At 36.2% G+C, this 16,176-nt stretch overlaps 1 protein-coding gene across 1 annotated transcript in view; it reads left to right on the top strand.

The window, feature by feature from the left end:
- CHR24 (chromatin remodeling 24) overlaps positions 1-16,176 on the top strand; it is a 227,993-nt gene that overhangs the window by 22,435 nt on the left and 189,382 nt on the right. Inside the window, exons 3-4 of the mRNA XM_089436427.1 lie at positions 10,583-10,713; positions 10,964-11,018. Coding sequence (XP_089292553.1) covers positions 10,583-10,713; positions 10,964-11,018 — 186 coding nt within the window. The remainder of the gene's footprint in view (positions 1-10,582; positions 10,714-10,963; positions 11,019-16,176) is intronic.

Here is a 16,176-nt window from a genome sequence, read left to right as displayed (position 1 = left end):
GAAATATTTTTGGGTTTTCCCCTTGTGGGTTTTGGCTTGGTCTCAAGCCTAATTTTTGTGTCATTAATTTATTGCTCATTCATGTTTCTTTTGTATAATTGCATTGATATTGAAATAAATGCTATGTGGAACTAATGCTTTCTGATCATTGGAAGTAGTTATATGTTGAAGAAATTTTTTTTCTAGCTTGTGCCATAGAAAATTCAACATAATGGATACCCATAAATGCATAATCCTTGTTCTAATGGATAATACCTTTATTGGAATGTTGAAATCTAAGTTTCACAAAACAATGATATTGTTGGACATAATTCTTTGGGATTTTTGTTGTCACTTCCCTTAGGAGAATCATGTGATTGATTCTTTTTGAACAAAGCACACTGTTTCTTCAAGGGATTGAGTTGTTGCCTTTCTCTTCTCGAAAGTGTTCAACAGACAAATCAAATCCTATAGTCTTGCTTTGGAAGGAGCTAATAAGTCAAGATTTGAAGTGGATAAATTAATTAATTATTGAGGCACAAGGACTTTAATAAATTTTGTTGGGTAGTAAGTCTACACATTTACAATTTTACTCCTACAAAAATGTTGAGGAAAACATAAATAATTGTGGGAAGTGATTCTTGATAGGTATATATATTTACATCTTATTTCTATTTATTTTTTATTCAAAGACTTGCTTAAATTATGGTGGGAAGCAACTGATGGTAAATATGTTATTTACCTGAGTATGAGCTATTTTCAAGGATTTTATTTTTTGATTAAAAAACCACTACACAAATATCTAAAATCATGCATGAATATTGGAACCATATCCATAAATTATGGCATAAAATATGTGATGCAATTATCTACATGGCATTATATTATGCAAAGGCTACAATAAGACCTTCAAGTTATGATCCAATCAAATGTTTGAAAAATAGTTTTTTTAATAATATTGAAAAATAAATATTTATTTTTCAAAGTTAAACATTATAAGTTGCATTGGTCAATGCTAAACAAGTAATGGTCAAATAGAGTCCTACCTTGGCAAGGACTAACAATGATTTTGTAACCATATTTAAATTTAATTAATAAGCATATAAAAACTTTATACTTACAATAAACTTTTACCATGGGTATTATTAACTTGTAAATAGTCTTTGTCATAATACCAGGGGCTAATACCATGGCTTATCAATATCACATGTGAAAAACCATAACTCATTTCACAACTAAAATATTTTTATAAATATTTTATTTTAATTTAATTTTATAATATTTTTTAATTAAATCTAAAACAAAAAAGGTTATACTTTTGAGATATATCTAAACCCTCTACCCTTACTACTACTAAAATTATTCTATGGATATTCCATAGAGATTAAATCAAAGTTTTAATAAAATTAAAAATAAGAGTACTTTTATATACAGAGATGTAGAATTTATATAATACTAACCTAGATCCATCTTAATTTTGAATCTACCAAGCGTAGAAAAGGATCACATATTTTTTCACTCCAAAAAAGTTTTGCACCTCAAGAGATTTGATCCCTTTCGGTGCTTAATAGATCCAGAGTTAAGATGGATCTATGCTAGTAAACCCCGTGCCTTGATTGCTGTATCTGTAAATAAAGAGTTGAGTTGTCATATAAATTTCATTACAAATTTTATGGTGCATTAAAGAAGTTGAAATATTTGTACAACTCACACTTGAAATTGGAGCTTGTTCAATTGATGGTCAAACTTTTCAACCTTGAGTTGAAAGATGATGATCCCTTGGCTTTAGCCTCTGAATTCATAGCCATCAAGCATGATATAGATGCCATTGGAGTGAAGCAATGTAGAAAAAGTCGAAGTCGGGATAAAATCGACAAGGGTCCAGAAATTGAAAAAGTTGTTAAAGTTGGGAGGTTTTTGAAAAAGTCACCAAAATTTAAAAAAAATACAAAAATATTCATTGTTTTAATTTTTTTTTAGCATCTAAAGTATCCACAACATAAAATAAATGCATTTCCACATAAACATGTAAAGAAAGCTAATATATAATATGTATATGAAGTCTAGTGCTACGTCACATACCAAAATAGTGAATCAAGTTCTGAATCTTGAGTCTTGTCTCAGTCTCAACTCTCAAGAGTCAAAATATGAACAAAAAATATAATAAATGTATATCCTGAGTCATCTACATGTCATAAAGTAATCAGCCACTGAGATCCTTTGCCCCTTTTATGGGAATAGGGAATGGCTTTGCCTTTTCCTCTAGAGGAAGAAGGCCTTGCCCCTGGGGATAGAAATGGACTCGGTCGCAATGTTTTAAAACTCCGACTCCGATTTGGAAATGGGCGAGGGTTGACCCCGACTCGGTATTGACTCGGCCAATTTGATTTAAATGACTCGATCGTTGTAAAAATACATTAAATATTTATTTTTTACAAAAAAAATTAATTTTAAAGATATTCATTCATGTTTCCAAACACAAAGCTTTAGAATATAGATAGAAGACAACATATGATCAAAGTAGGCTCATGAATATATCCATTATATCAAAATGGCATCCAATGCACTGTCCAATACATACATGATGATAATATACAAATCAAAACAAAAACACATAACCAAGGAGGCTAGAAATGGCCTCTACAACAAAAGTAAATTGTGAAACATCACTAGGCACCACTGGCCAATACTGCTTACTGGCTACTGCTAGAGGAGCCAACATCATCTGGCTCAACCTCTGAATCAGAGTCAGAAAAGGAAATCCATGGCTCCTCTTCATCATCATCTCCAACTGCAATTGTAGTAGTGGTAGCACTAGCAGGCTGTGCAACAGCTGCACGTTGAGATAGACGAGATATGCGCTTCCGTCGTGGTTGAGCAGATGAAGCGCTTGCAACTGGAGGACTTGGGGCTGGGCCTGAGGCTAGTACAAGTGGATCTGCATTCAATTGAACATTTTGTTCAAGTGATGCCATCGCCTGTAAATCCAAATCAAGATCCTCATTAAAGTCAAACTTTGTTGGATGACTCTCCACTACCCAATCTGATGTTGGATCAATATCTTTCAACACAATGGGATCTGAATCGGGTCTTTTGTTCAACAATTGGTTGCGTCTGAGTTGGAGGTTGTATTGGACATAGACTAGATCATTTAATCGTTTTTGATCCAAACAATTTCTCTTCTTTGTTTGAATCCCCTCAAAGACAGACCAATTGTGCTCACACTCAGTAGCACTACAAGTTTGACTCAAAATACGAATTGCAAACTTCTGCAATTGAGGACAATGGATACCAAAAGCCTCCCACCACTGTGATGCAAAAAACATAGTAGTGTAATGAGTTAGCTCAAGTTTCAACTTTCAACAAATTATATCCAACTTTCAAATTATAAACAATTTAACAAAATAAGTATTAAGAATTTGAAAACTGAATTTCTTGTTTACCTGGCTCATCTGCTTCCCTTGCAAGCTTTGCTAGGTTCTTCCTAAAGGTACCTGTGGCTTTGCTGAAGGTTGTGATCTGTTGGTGTATCTCAAACTGATCACACTCCAATGGGATTATGCAATCAATGCAATCAATCAATCCATCTCTAACCTCCCCACTCAAAGCTACTGCTGCCTTAACTTTATAATGATATCGTGGGTTAAAAAAAAACCCAACTGCATGTATAGGGCGATGGAGTTGATTGTTACATCTTTCATCAATGATTGGCCAAATGGGCCCATACTTAGCCACTTTATCCTTGTATGCCCTCTTTATTTGCTCCTTTGCTTGATCCATAGCCTCATAAATGAAGCCCGTAGCCAATCTTTCCCCATCCACCAACTGCAACACCTTAACCAGTGGCTCAGCAACCTTCACAACCTCTGTTGCTTTTCTCCAAAATATTTCTTCATTAACTTTATTTTTCAATTCTTTGCCTTCTTGTTTGTTAGACCACTGGCTTTGATTCCATTCATCACTGGAAAATATCTTTTGTATGTTTCTATGTTGTAAAAGCATAGATTGCAATGTCAAAGAATGAGTTGCAAATCTAGTGATGGTAGGCCTAACAATATCCCCGCCCCCTGTGTGTCTCTTCATCAGACTCAAAATCCATGAACGATTGTAGATAAATTTTGTTATGCTTTTGGCATGATCTACAGTGTTTTTGACCCAATCTAATTTGCTAATATCAAGAATGAGGTCTATGCAATGTGCAACACATGGGGTCCAAAAGATGGTTTTGTGATTTTCCTCAGTTTACCAACAATAACATAGTTAGATGCATTATCTGTGATGACTTGAACAACATTAGCCACCCCCACCTCCTCAACAACCTCATCCAATAGTTGAAACAACAATTGTCCATCTTTCACCTTATCAAATGCATCAACTGATTTAGAAACATGGTTCCCTGTGGGCAGAAGATAAGAGAGTTTATGATGGTACAGTTTCTTTGATCAGTCCATCCATCTGATATGATGGTACATCTTGTTCTTGCCCATGAGTCTTTGAAATCTTTCAAATACTCATTAATGGAGGAAATTTCTTTATGCAAACGATACCCCCTTATCTCATGCATAGTAGAGCGTTTGAAGCCTTTTCCAGCAACAAATATGGCATCAAACATAGGCTCATAATATGGTGAACGAGAAGCATTGAAGGGGATATCAGCATCATATCACCATCTACATATGTAATCACAAGCAGTCTCCCTTAATTCTTTCTTCCAATGGTCATCTAAAGTGGGCTGCAAAGTTCTAATAGCTTCAGGACCATGTGCATCTGATGGAAACTAGGGTGTGATAGTGAAATAACTTTTGATATTCATATCACCCTTCTTTTTCATTTTACCCTTACCCTTTTCTTGAATCGAGTCCAAAGAGGGAGGAAAATAGCGGAAGGGGTTGGATGCATCAATACAAGGGATAGAAGAACCCTCAAAATAAAAATGGGGGTTGGTAGCAATCATTTTTGTATACTCCTCTTTCTCCCAATTTCAGCCTCTATTTCTTTTTGCCTAGCTTTTTCTTCTTTAAACTTCTCAAAGCTATTTAACAACTCTTTCTTAATCTCCCAAATTTGTGGTGATTCACATGGAGTAATTTGGCCTCTAATCCCCGCCAAGTGTTGTTTCAACCTAGTAATGCCCCCAAGACCATCCTTAATTTTTCTATGGCAAAATTTGCAATGCATTTCACTATCAACCATTTCAACATATGCCCAAGCAACATCTTTCACTCTAGGTGCCATTTTTTGACTTGGAAATGAAAGGACAAATTATGAAAATCAAAACAAAAAAATTAGCATCTTTAATGTTCATTTCTTTCACAAAAAACAATCTTTTCAATTTCAAAATTTGCACTCAAAAATAAATAAGGAAAAACAGATTTTTAGAAGTGAAAAAAAATACCTCTAGGCACAAATTGCCTTCTCAAAGTTGCTCCAACAAACCAACTCCTCAATGCTGCTCCAATGGCTGCCCAAGAAGCTCCTCACTCCTACTCTAATGCTTGCCCAAGACTCCTGACTGTTGCTCCAAAAGCAAACTCCACAACTCTTCACAAACTCCTCACAAATTCTCACTCAAATGCAATGAGATGGCTGTGAGGAAATGAGAGGGGTTGGGTAGGTTTTATAGGGTTTGGGAGAGGGAAATGGACCCCAAAGAACCCAAAGGCTTATAAGAATGGGCTTTGGGGTACCCAAAAACCAAACAACAAAAAAAATTCCACTTTTCGACCGTGCCCATCGAGCCAGTCGAGTCGGTAATTGACTCGGCCGACTCGGTAACAACCTGATCGGCCGCATCGAGCTGGCCACTGAGTCGACCTGGTCATGCTTTGACTTTGTCTGACTCGGCCATTTCAGAGTTGGTTCGGCCAAATCGTAAAACACTGCTCAGTCGTCCTCTAGAAGCTAATAAAAGAGGTGGCCTTTGTCCTTTGCTGCAGCCCATCCTAGATGGTGTCACTTCCTCCTCCTCATCCTCCTCTTGCTTTGCCTCCTGACCTTGCTTGTCCTCTACCTCTGGGTCTCCCTCCCTTGCAACTGCTACCTCCTCTGTCGCTAGTACCTCTGGATCCACATCTAAATAATCAGGGATCGAGTCCATGGTCAACCCCTTAGTCTTGACTCTCCATGCAGTAGTGGTATCAATATTGTCCAATGAGATCGCTTCCACATTAGGAGTTTTCTGAAGTTGTATTACCCACAATCGAAGATTGTAGTAGACGTAGACCATGTCATTGAGGCATTGGGACTCCAATTTGTATTAGGGTCACAAATTGTAAATTAGTACTTGGAAAATTTAAATATTAAAAATAATCAAATGAATTCAAAAATTTAATTTGAATTTTTTTTACTTGTTGCGCTTTTTGCTATATATTTTGTCAAATACACTATAGTTGCATTCACACCCAGAGGAACTGCATGTTTGGCTGAGCACTTGAGTGGCAACCTTTTGGAGATGGGGTACTCTGCCACCATAGCTTGTCCACCAAGCATCTACAAGTTAAAAGAAAAATGAAAAAATAAAAAAAAGAAAGTTAAAACATTGAAATTCCTGACTTGAAGCAAATTATGAAGGGACAATGAATTATGAAATTTGAAATTTGAAAGTTGAAACAAACTGAAGCTTACCTGACATTTTGATCGCCCTATTCTTAATAGCTATGGCAAAACCAAATGTGCCACCTGCCATCCTATATATCTCCATTTCTTTAGAAATATCTTCACGTTCTTGCTCAAATGTCACCATCCTCTCAACACAAGTGAAGAATCCATCCATTGCCTCGACATCAAATCTGAAACCACAGGAGTAAGAAAATGCGGGTTGAGATAGATACCTGTAGCATGAATGGGGCGATGGAGGGTATTGTTCCATCGCTCCTCAATCACTCTCCATATGACCTGTTGTTTCTCTAACCTCTCATCTTCCTTATCTTCATAATAAGCACAAATGGCTTCTTTGGCCCTATCCATGGCCTCATACAAGTAGCCCATTGGGGCCTTGTCTCGACTCTCAATCAACCAACCAAAGAACCCTTACCAAAGGTTTTGAAATGGAACACACCTTCTCTACTCCTGCCCAAAAGCTCTGGTTTGCGGCTAATAGATAAAGCACACCAATCTTGTGAAAGAAACATGCTCTTCACATCCCACATGGACTTCAATAGAGGCTGAAGAGATATGAAAGTAGTGGCAAATCATGTAATGGCAGGACACACCAACTCTTTGTTGTTGGTGAATCTTCTCATCAAGCTAAGCACAAATGCATGATTATATATAAATTTTGTTATGCTTCTGGATGATTCAACAATATTCCTCACAAGAGGAATCTTACCTATATCCTCCAACATCAAGTCAATACAATGAGAAGCATAAGGTGTCCAAAACAAGTTAGGATACTTCTCAATAAGCAACCTGCCAGCTGCAACATAATTTGCAGTGTTGTCTGTTATGACTTGGACAACATTTTGTGGGCCTACTTCTTGAATGAAGATGTCCAACCACTCACATAATAAACGCGCATCTTTAATGTGTGCAAATGCATCAACATATTTCATAAACATTGTTCCCTTGGGACAACTAACCAAGAAGTTAAGAAGGGTCCTACCCTTTTGGTCAGTCCAACCATCTGACATGACTATGCATCCAGTGTGTTCCCATGATGCCCTAAACTCCTCCAATTTAGCTATGCAATTAGTCTTTTCATTTTTGCAAAGGTAGGGGATTTGTGCCCCGGGCCAACGACAACAACAACATCAAACATAGGTTCGTAGAATGGGTTTGTCTTGACAATGTTGAAAGGAACATCACTCCATAGAAGACATGTATTGACCGACCTGTCAGCTTATGCCTTTTCCTTTTTTTAAAGTGCCAATTTGATGCCAGGTTGTGCACCAAGTGTGGTTCTAGGAACAAAAAAAGATGTGAAAGTTGAGGAGTTGGGACATGTGGGTGTGGAAGGTGATGTTGAAGAACCACTCTCACTTCACCCCACTCTTGAGGCCCCTACAAGTTGGCTTTTAGTGCTGCCTTGGTGTCTTTGCCCTCCTCTTTATCCATCAACGGTTTAATGGCTTGCCAGACGATTTCTGGAGATGGATTTGGGCAAAGTTCTATATTTTGCCTTGGAATTTGCCCCAAATGGAATTTTAATATGTTGACACCCCCTGGCATATGCTTTCTACACATCTTGCAAGTCAAATACATTCTATTGACCCCTCCAGATTCGATTATAGTATCAGTTTCACCATATTCCCGCATAGGCTCCAAAAGCCTTGTCATTTTGTTTGAAACTTTGAACTTGAATTTGAACACGGTACAAAAAAAATTGAAAAAAATTAAAAATTGCCCATCACATAAGAAACAAACTCATGTTATTGTTGATTTTAAATTTTAAATGCCTCTTCTCACTCACTTGAACACACTCAGATTCACTAAACAAGGGTTTGCATTTTTTTCATTTGATTCTTGAAAGTTGAAGTTATGATTCAAATTTCTAAGCAAAAATAAGATAAAAACAAACTAATAGAATTATAGAAAGATTTAAGAAGCCATTTGTGTAACAAAGACTAAGAGAGAAATTAAAATACATACCTGGCAGCAGCAAATCGACACCTTGAATCTCTCACGTTGAGCAGTGGACAAATCTCCAAATCCACACCACAAAACTAGCAAATCTCCTCCTCTTGGGCAATGGAAAACACCTCCTCTCTCCACAGGGACGAATGGCAACAAGAAGAGTGAAAAATGAATGTTTTTTTTTGCCTTTCCCCCACTTATCCGCAGCCTGGGCGGGCTCCACAACTTTTTGGGTCAAATATCGATTTAATCACGACTTTTATGATTTAATCTTGACTTTTTTAACAATGAAAAAGTTGCCAAAAGGTCGGCCGTTTAAATCGTCTAGTCTAAAAAAACGGACATTGCTGATTTAATCATGACTTTTTGGTGACTTTTTCCACATTGGAGTGAAGATAGACATTTCTGTCATAGCCTTCGTCAAGGCCCTCTATCCTACATACTCTCACTATCTCGTATTCCTGTAAGCTAGTGACCAACTCAAGTTCATTAATTTTGACTCTTTGGTGGATAAAATTGCAAAATGAGAAAAAGACCTTTGGGAAGAGGGCAACAACAACTTAGACCCTTGAAGAGATAATGTACCTTGCTAAAAAGGGGAAGAATCAATCACATGATTCTTCTAAAAGAAGTGGTAGCAACAGAGGACATGGAAGAAATAATTTTTAGAAGTTAGATGTTGGAAGAAATTGTCATTGATGTCAAAGGGCGAATGGACCATTGATATGATGTATTTGTTTGATGATATGCATGTAAATGTCAGTAAATTTGGGTGCAAAACCACCCAAGATTGATAGTCCTCATCAAGCCATTTGATGTGTTAGATTGCATGCTTTGCGGGTCCTCTTGGTTGGAGAAATATTAAAGTTTGAAGTTTGATGCCCCAAAATGGATGGGTGTATCTCCAGTTCATGCCCCAAGAATCCATGGTCTTAAAGTTGCAATGGTGCGCCTGAAGAAGGTCTAATTTGTAATCAAATCTGCCCCGAGGCATGTTTTTCGGATCGATAGAGGAGAGCATTCATGATAAGTTTGTGGAACACATGGATTGGTCTTGGCCAGGATAAGGTAGGGAACTTAATCAATGTTGAATCAACCCTCTTCCTAAAGCTATCCCAAATCCCCAGTCCTCTTTCCCTTCATTCTGCGAAACTCAATGAATATGATCTCCTTCTCTATTATTTAGTCCCTCAGGGTATCCCACTTCCCTCCAGGGCTTCAAGATAGATTGTCCAGGAAATCTTACTGCTGAGAGTCCACGGATTATCCACCATACTTAATTTTCATCAATAGCAACAATTACAACAATTTAATTTTATTATAACAGTAATATGACAGTTTAAACTCAGAAAAACTCCAGGAATGAGGGCTTTCATTCACAAAACTGTGTAGTATTTTTAGATGATATTGATAAACCATTGTCTTTATGGGAAGTGCATGTTTCCCCTCTATTAATACTAATCACAAGAGGAATGCTAATTGAGCAGGGTTAAAAACTCAAGATTATTAATAATATTATCTTTGTTTAGCCCTTTTGAGCCCCCTAAGGCCCCTTTCTTTCCTCTCTTGTGGAGCCACAGCCCCCCATTCTGTTGTCCTCCTTTTGTAGCCTGTGATGCATATTTTTATTATTATTCAATGTGCAATTTTACATATTACAATGTTTGCCTTTTATCCATTAACTGTTATGTACAAATATATATTACTGGTGTAGTGATCAGAATTGGGGTATTACAAACATCTTTATAACTTCTCCAAAATTGACAGAATCATTGTCTGTTGACTCTTTGCACAAGTTAACATATTAATTTGCAGTTAAATCTTCGATTGGATAATATAAAGTTTCATGTCTCAACTTTTCATCTCTGGGTTAACTTGTAATTGGAAAAGTTTGCATCCTTCTAAATGTTGTAACTGTTGTTTGCAAAATTTTCCATTCTTCTAAATGTGTTCTTTTATCGGTTTTGAATAATTTAGTTCTGGTTACCTTATAAAAATTGATAATCTCTTTTTTTGTTTTGTTTTGTTTCAGTTATCTTCTTTCTTGGCAGGACTTTTTACCTCATGCCTTATCAAGCGTGCATTGATTGTAGCACCAAAAACTGTCCTTCCTAATTGGATGAAAGAGTTATCTATTGTTGGCCTCTCAAGAAAAGTTAGGGAGTAAGTTGTCTGTTATTGCACCTCTGGTAATACAATTGCTATGAATGCTTAGAAGTAGATATTTAAATCTCCATATGTATCTTATTATTTGCTACAGATTTGTTATGGGAGTGTTGCCGTTTATTTTAATAGCAGCAAATGCATTTGAGAGTCGAGACATAAGACAATCATTTAGACCAGACAATTAACTCAGTCTTCAGAATCTAATTATATGTTTGAAAAACTGCTCTTTTGGTTATTGGCGATGCAGTTTTTCTGGGAGTCCAGGAAGCACACGTGAGTATGCTCTTCAACATGTTCTTCAGGTTAGTTTTCTGATTTCTTTATGTATATGGTTTTGCTAGCATGCAAAAATATTTGTTGAAAGTCTCCCATCTTTAAATTTGATGGATATTTGGTATACGTATATATCATTTTTACATGGCAGTTTTTTGTCATAATAATTTGTACTTTGATTCTTTTTCCCTTTAAAAAGCTGAGATTGATAGATATAGATATCCAAAGGTATTGGAAAAATACGCCTAAGCAATCGCAGAAATATGAGGAGAACGAAGAGATAGATTCAATATACTATTCAATGTATGTAAGTGAATACATAAAAGTCCGCATTAGGGAAGAGATAGGCTAGGAAAATTCCTCGTGTAACCATGAAAGTGATGTGTGACTGATTAAACATTAATTTACTTGATGAACCTTACGAAGATCAACTCCCAAGTCATATTACATCATATGGCCATTATGTAATATTTATTTTATCACCCTTCCTTAAAGGTCATATTGCAAATGACACCAGGCTTGTCTCTAAATTTCCAAGTTACCAGAAAATGGACGAGGATCCAGATTCGCCAAATTCTTGAAAATCCAAGGTCTGGATATGTTGGGGAAATGTCATGTACACAAATTGTAAAAATATTAAAAAAACATATTCATAGTTAAGAGTCAAAACCATTCATAAATCACAACATTAGAAATGAAAGCATTAAATAATTTTTAAATCTGAAGACTTAAATCATGATGCATCATGCTTATACCAAAAGGATAATTGATATTACAAAATTGACTGTCTCAGCCATGATCACTCTATTGATACAATAATGTAGAGTAGGTTTAACTAAGGGTCTACATCCTCATCATCTGCATATTTCAACTCTACATCATGATGAATGAGTCATCTTCCACGAAATTTGCTGTACACTGTTTGACAATATGCTATAATCTGTGTCATACTGTTCTAAGAGGGGAGCCTTCACCTAGAGTTGGATGGGCTTGATTAAATAAAATTATTAATGGCACAGCCATCCTGTGTACACAGAAAACCAAAAAGTACGTATATACCATATACTATCATCTATATAATGTCGTGGACATTTCCCACAACTTTTTTTGCTAGTGTTGACCCTACCGCCTACACCTACCTACAAGTCAGTGAGAAAAGCCTTCAACCCCACAAGGTGTGGTTGGTGGCAGGGAACTCAGAGAAGGGTCTGTCACACTAATCCCGACTCTCTCCGTTTGAGCTATCTCTTAGGTTAGCTATAAGAGGGGTGGTCCCAAATGAAAAGTTAATTTAAAAAGGATGTGAATTTCTAGGAGAATTGTTAGAGTTAAATAGATTATCCCTTTAAGATTTATAAGCAAAAAATTGATATGAGCAATAACCATCATAAGATAAACATCAAATACATAAACAACCAGTGCCTTCCAAGTATTTGCTCTTTAAGAAATGAAATTGTATTTTGCTTAAAATGAAGTGAAATGATTTCAAATGGAAAGCCAAAATAAACCTGAAAAGTGAAACACTAAATTGCTAGCACAAGATATTATAAATGCTTTCAAGATGAACAAGTCTACAAATCAAAGAATGGAAACTATCTTGCTAAAAAGGATACAAAAATAACTCAAATGTTAGACCAAGATGACAACAAAGTATGTTACAAAAATAATCTACAAGAGGCTTGGACAAAGAGTATGAACAAACTCTCCTCTGTGACTAGCCATGACTTAGCTCTTTGAAATAGCTAGATATTGATAAATGAAGTACAATACGTAAAAAATATTTTTTTCCAAGTTTGATATGTTGATGCAAGAAATAAAAGCTTTAAGAAACTTGAAAGAATCCCTACAAGACACAAATAAGATATAGATGAGACTTTGGAATTCAAAACATGCGGGTTCTCCTTGAATATTTTTCAAGAATGGGCAGATTCTTTCGAGAATTTCCCCTCACGCTTGAAAAGATTGACCAAATAATGATTCATTTACAAAACTTCACCGCAGTTTAAATAAGTGCAGTGAAAAGAATTCCTAGAGATACATCTATTATCCACTAGAAGATTTATTTTCCTAAAGTAAATAATTAATTCTTATGCTAATATGAGATAGTTGCCCACCAACATAACTTGAAACAAGCATGAAAGAAATAATGACATGAGGAAATAAATAGAAGCATAACAAAAAGTCAAGAATTTACCACACATGCAACTTGCAAGGAGAAGAACACCATCACGCTTTACCCCAAAGACTGTTGTATTATATTGCAAGTAGTGAATACAATCTTGCAGAGTCTCCTCAAGTACAATAGCTCATATTACATGATACAATGTGAAAGCCCATGGCTCTATTATATAGGGAGTTGGGCGCAAATCCCAATGAATAATGACAATGACAAATGGAATTGGAGCTAATCCTAATGTAGAAGTGATTAAACAAGTGACATGAGGTGATAATCCCAAAGATAAATTCGAATTTGTTGAATGGAGCTCCATTGCCAAGTGTAAAAATCAAATTCTGGCAAATGGACATCATTTTCTTCTTCCCTTATGTGCCAAATTCGAATTTTATGATAGAATGACAAGTGTATATGGGTGGTAACTCATGCGGGGACAATTTCCCACAAAAATCTCCACCAATTATTCTCCCAAATCCTCCCAAATGTGCATTAACTTCACAAATTCAAATTTCCAAGTAAACAATTTTTTCCTTAAATGCCAGAAATTCGATTTTATTTGAGCACGTCTTTTCCTTGATTGTAGGAGTCCACATCACCTTGGGACTTCACTTTAATTTCTCCATAATTTTCCACCTCATTTCCACAACATTTAGCATGTGTGGATATTTATTTTTCTCTATTTATTTAATTTTTGGCTTAATTAATTGCCAGATTTCTCTCTAAACTTGGGAAAAGTGGGTTTTGAGGGTTCAAAACACATTTTTAACTTCTCAAAATGTGTCATAGTAGAAGGTTGAGGATGAGAGGTGTAATTTTGATTACTCATACCCCATACAACTTCTCTAGACTATACTTATTACAATTTAAATACAATTTTATTTGCAATTTTTGACTTGTAGGAAATCTAAAAAAATAGAAAATGACTACCTAAACCTAACTAAATTCCACAAATTTTTTTGTGTGATCTACTATGGTAATATACATCGACTCTAGACAATAAGATGTGTCAGGGGCTTAACTTTCAAACTGTCACCCCGGCTTTGGAGGTAAAACGTGAGTGAAAAAACCCAGAAAATTATTCGCTTCTAAAAAAGAAGGGATAATCAACTAGATAAAAAAAACACTCCAAGGTGTACTTGTTTGCTGATTGAGTCCAAACATCCTAGGCCTGTTACAAACTCAAAACTCATCGTTACTAGTATCACTTATTACAATTCCCCGTAGGGTGTGGAATTTGGGTACAAGAAAGATGATGAGAAGATAGAAGTAGAGTTAAAAAACTCTGTTGACGGATGATATCTGATGGTACAAGTGTTCTCTGGATCATCCTTGGGCATGGAGTCTTCATATAATTATCAGGTGCCACTCCAGTGGTCAACAACTAGCATCATAAGAAACTGAAAATTAAAGTTGTAATGTCTCAGACCTTTCTTGCTAGCATTATCATATGCCGTACAACGTACAGGCTACATGTAATTGAGTCGAGAGGCTCATTCTACAGCCCAATATGATGTGTAACGCTGTCCGTCCGTCATAAAAATAAAATAAATAATTTAAAAAAAATCTAAAAATAAAAATTAAATAACTATACGAAACATTTAAATAATGTCGGCTCATAAAATAATTTACACATGAAGAAATTGGATCCCTCTCGGATCATATTAGATCCGTATTTAAAATGGATATATGCTGGTTAACCACTTAGCTATAGAGCTATACAACCTACAGACTAATAGTAAGTAATCTAACTAATACTCAAAATATAATATTTGCTGCTTAGGGTTACAAAGAGGTGGAAAATATCTTTGAAAAATAAAAAGAAAACTTAATGAATGTTGTACGTGTGAGGGTTAACTGGCATAGGATCCATTTTGGCCACATGGGATTTGTTTCCAGCTTGAAGGATCTGTTTATGTGATGGACTCTACACAGATCTATGCAGATCCATACCTGGATTTGAAACACAGATCTGTATTTGGATCCATAATGCAGATCCGCTGTTCTAGCCTTGAGCCCTTGTGGATTTGGTACACAACTAGATTTTATAAATTTACTTTCACTGAGAGACTTGGTGAATATGTTTGCACTCTTCTTCTGAGCTGCACACCATTTGCAACTCTGTTTCTTCATTCTCTTCTAGCTGCCAATTATGACGGCACCACACCACTTGCTTCATTTGCTCATGAAATATTGGATATGTTGCCGGCTTCAAAATACCTTGATTTTCATGGTGAAGCGTAAACAGAGCAACTTGTTCAACTTGCAAATCAATGAGTAACCTCCTTAAACAAATCTCCTCACAAGCTTCAACCATGGCTGTGCTATACTCCCCTTGAGAGGAGGAAAGTGCTATTGCATGCTTTTTTTAGTAACCAAGAAATTGCATTAATCTTGACGGTGATTTGATACTCCATCACAGACTTCCTGCTATTGATTGGACCCGATCAATCTGAATATATGTAACTCTTCAGTTGGAGTTTGCCCCCTCAGCGATACATGATGTTATAATCCAAGGTACCTTTCACATACTTCAAAACTCTCTTGGTTCTTGTCCGTGCACTGCAACATTATGGAGATATAACTAACCACAAAACTCAAATTCAACATTGTGGCTGTAAGCAATTTTAAGTTGTCCTCCATTTGCTGGTTAATAGACTGAATTGTCCTTCATGAGCATTTGAGAGACAAAGAAGAGAGAGCAAGGAGAAAATTTCTGAGTAGTGAGGAAGTGAAGGAGAGCAACAAGAGGACATTTCAGCAAATTTGGGCAGCAACATTTATTGGCATGCATCCCAATGCAAAACTGTACAACAGGAGAAAGGCACAAAAATCAAGGAAGAGGGACAACAACAAGGGCACAAATTTCGAGGCAGGTTTTGAGCATGATTTGCGAGGCAACCGTACTGCTAAAATCCATACGGTCTGTACAATAGGTTCTGGGCACGATTTTGAGGCAGGCCGTACAACATTTAATTTTGTTTTATTGTTGGAAAAATTCTAAGTTACCAGGAAAC

This window comes from Pinus tabuliformis, chromosome 5_2 (genome assembly GCF_031772625.1).
Source record: "Pinus tabuliformis cultivar Carrire ecotype Pingquan chromosome 5_2, CPIR1, whole genome shotgun sequence".
Classification (NCBI taxonomy): Eukaryota; Viridiplantae; Streptophyta; class Pinopsida; order Pinales; family Pinaceae; genus Pinus; species Pinus tabuliformis.
The sequence above is the reverse complement of the archived record's forward strand: the minus strand, read 5'-3'. Positions and strand labels throughout refer to the sequence as shown.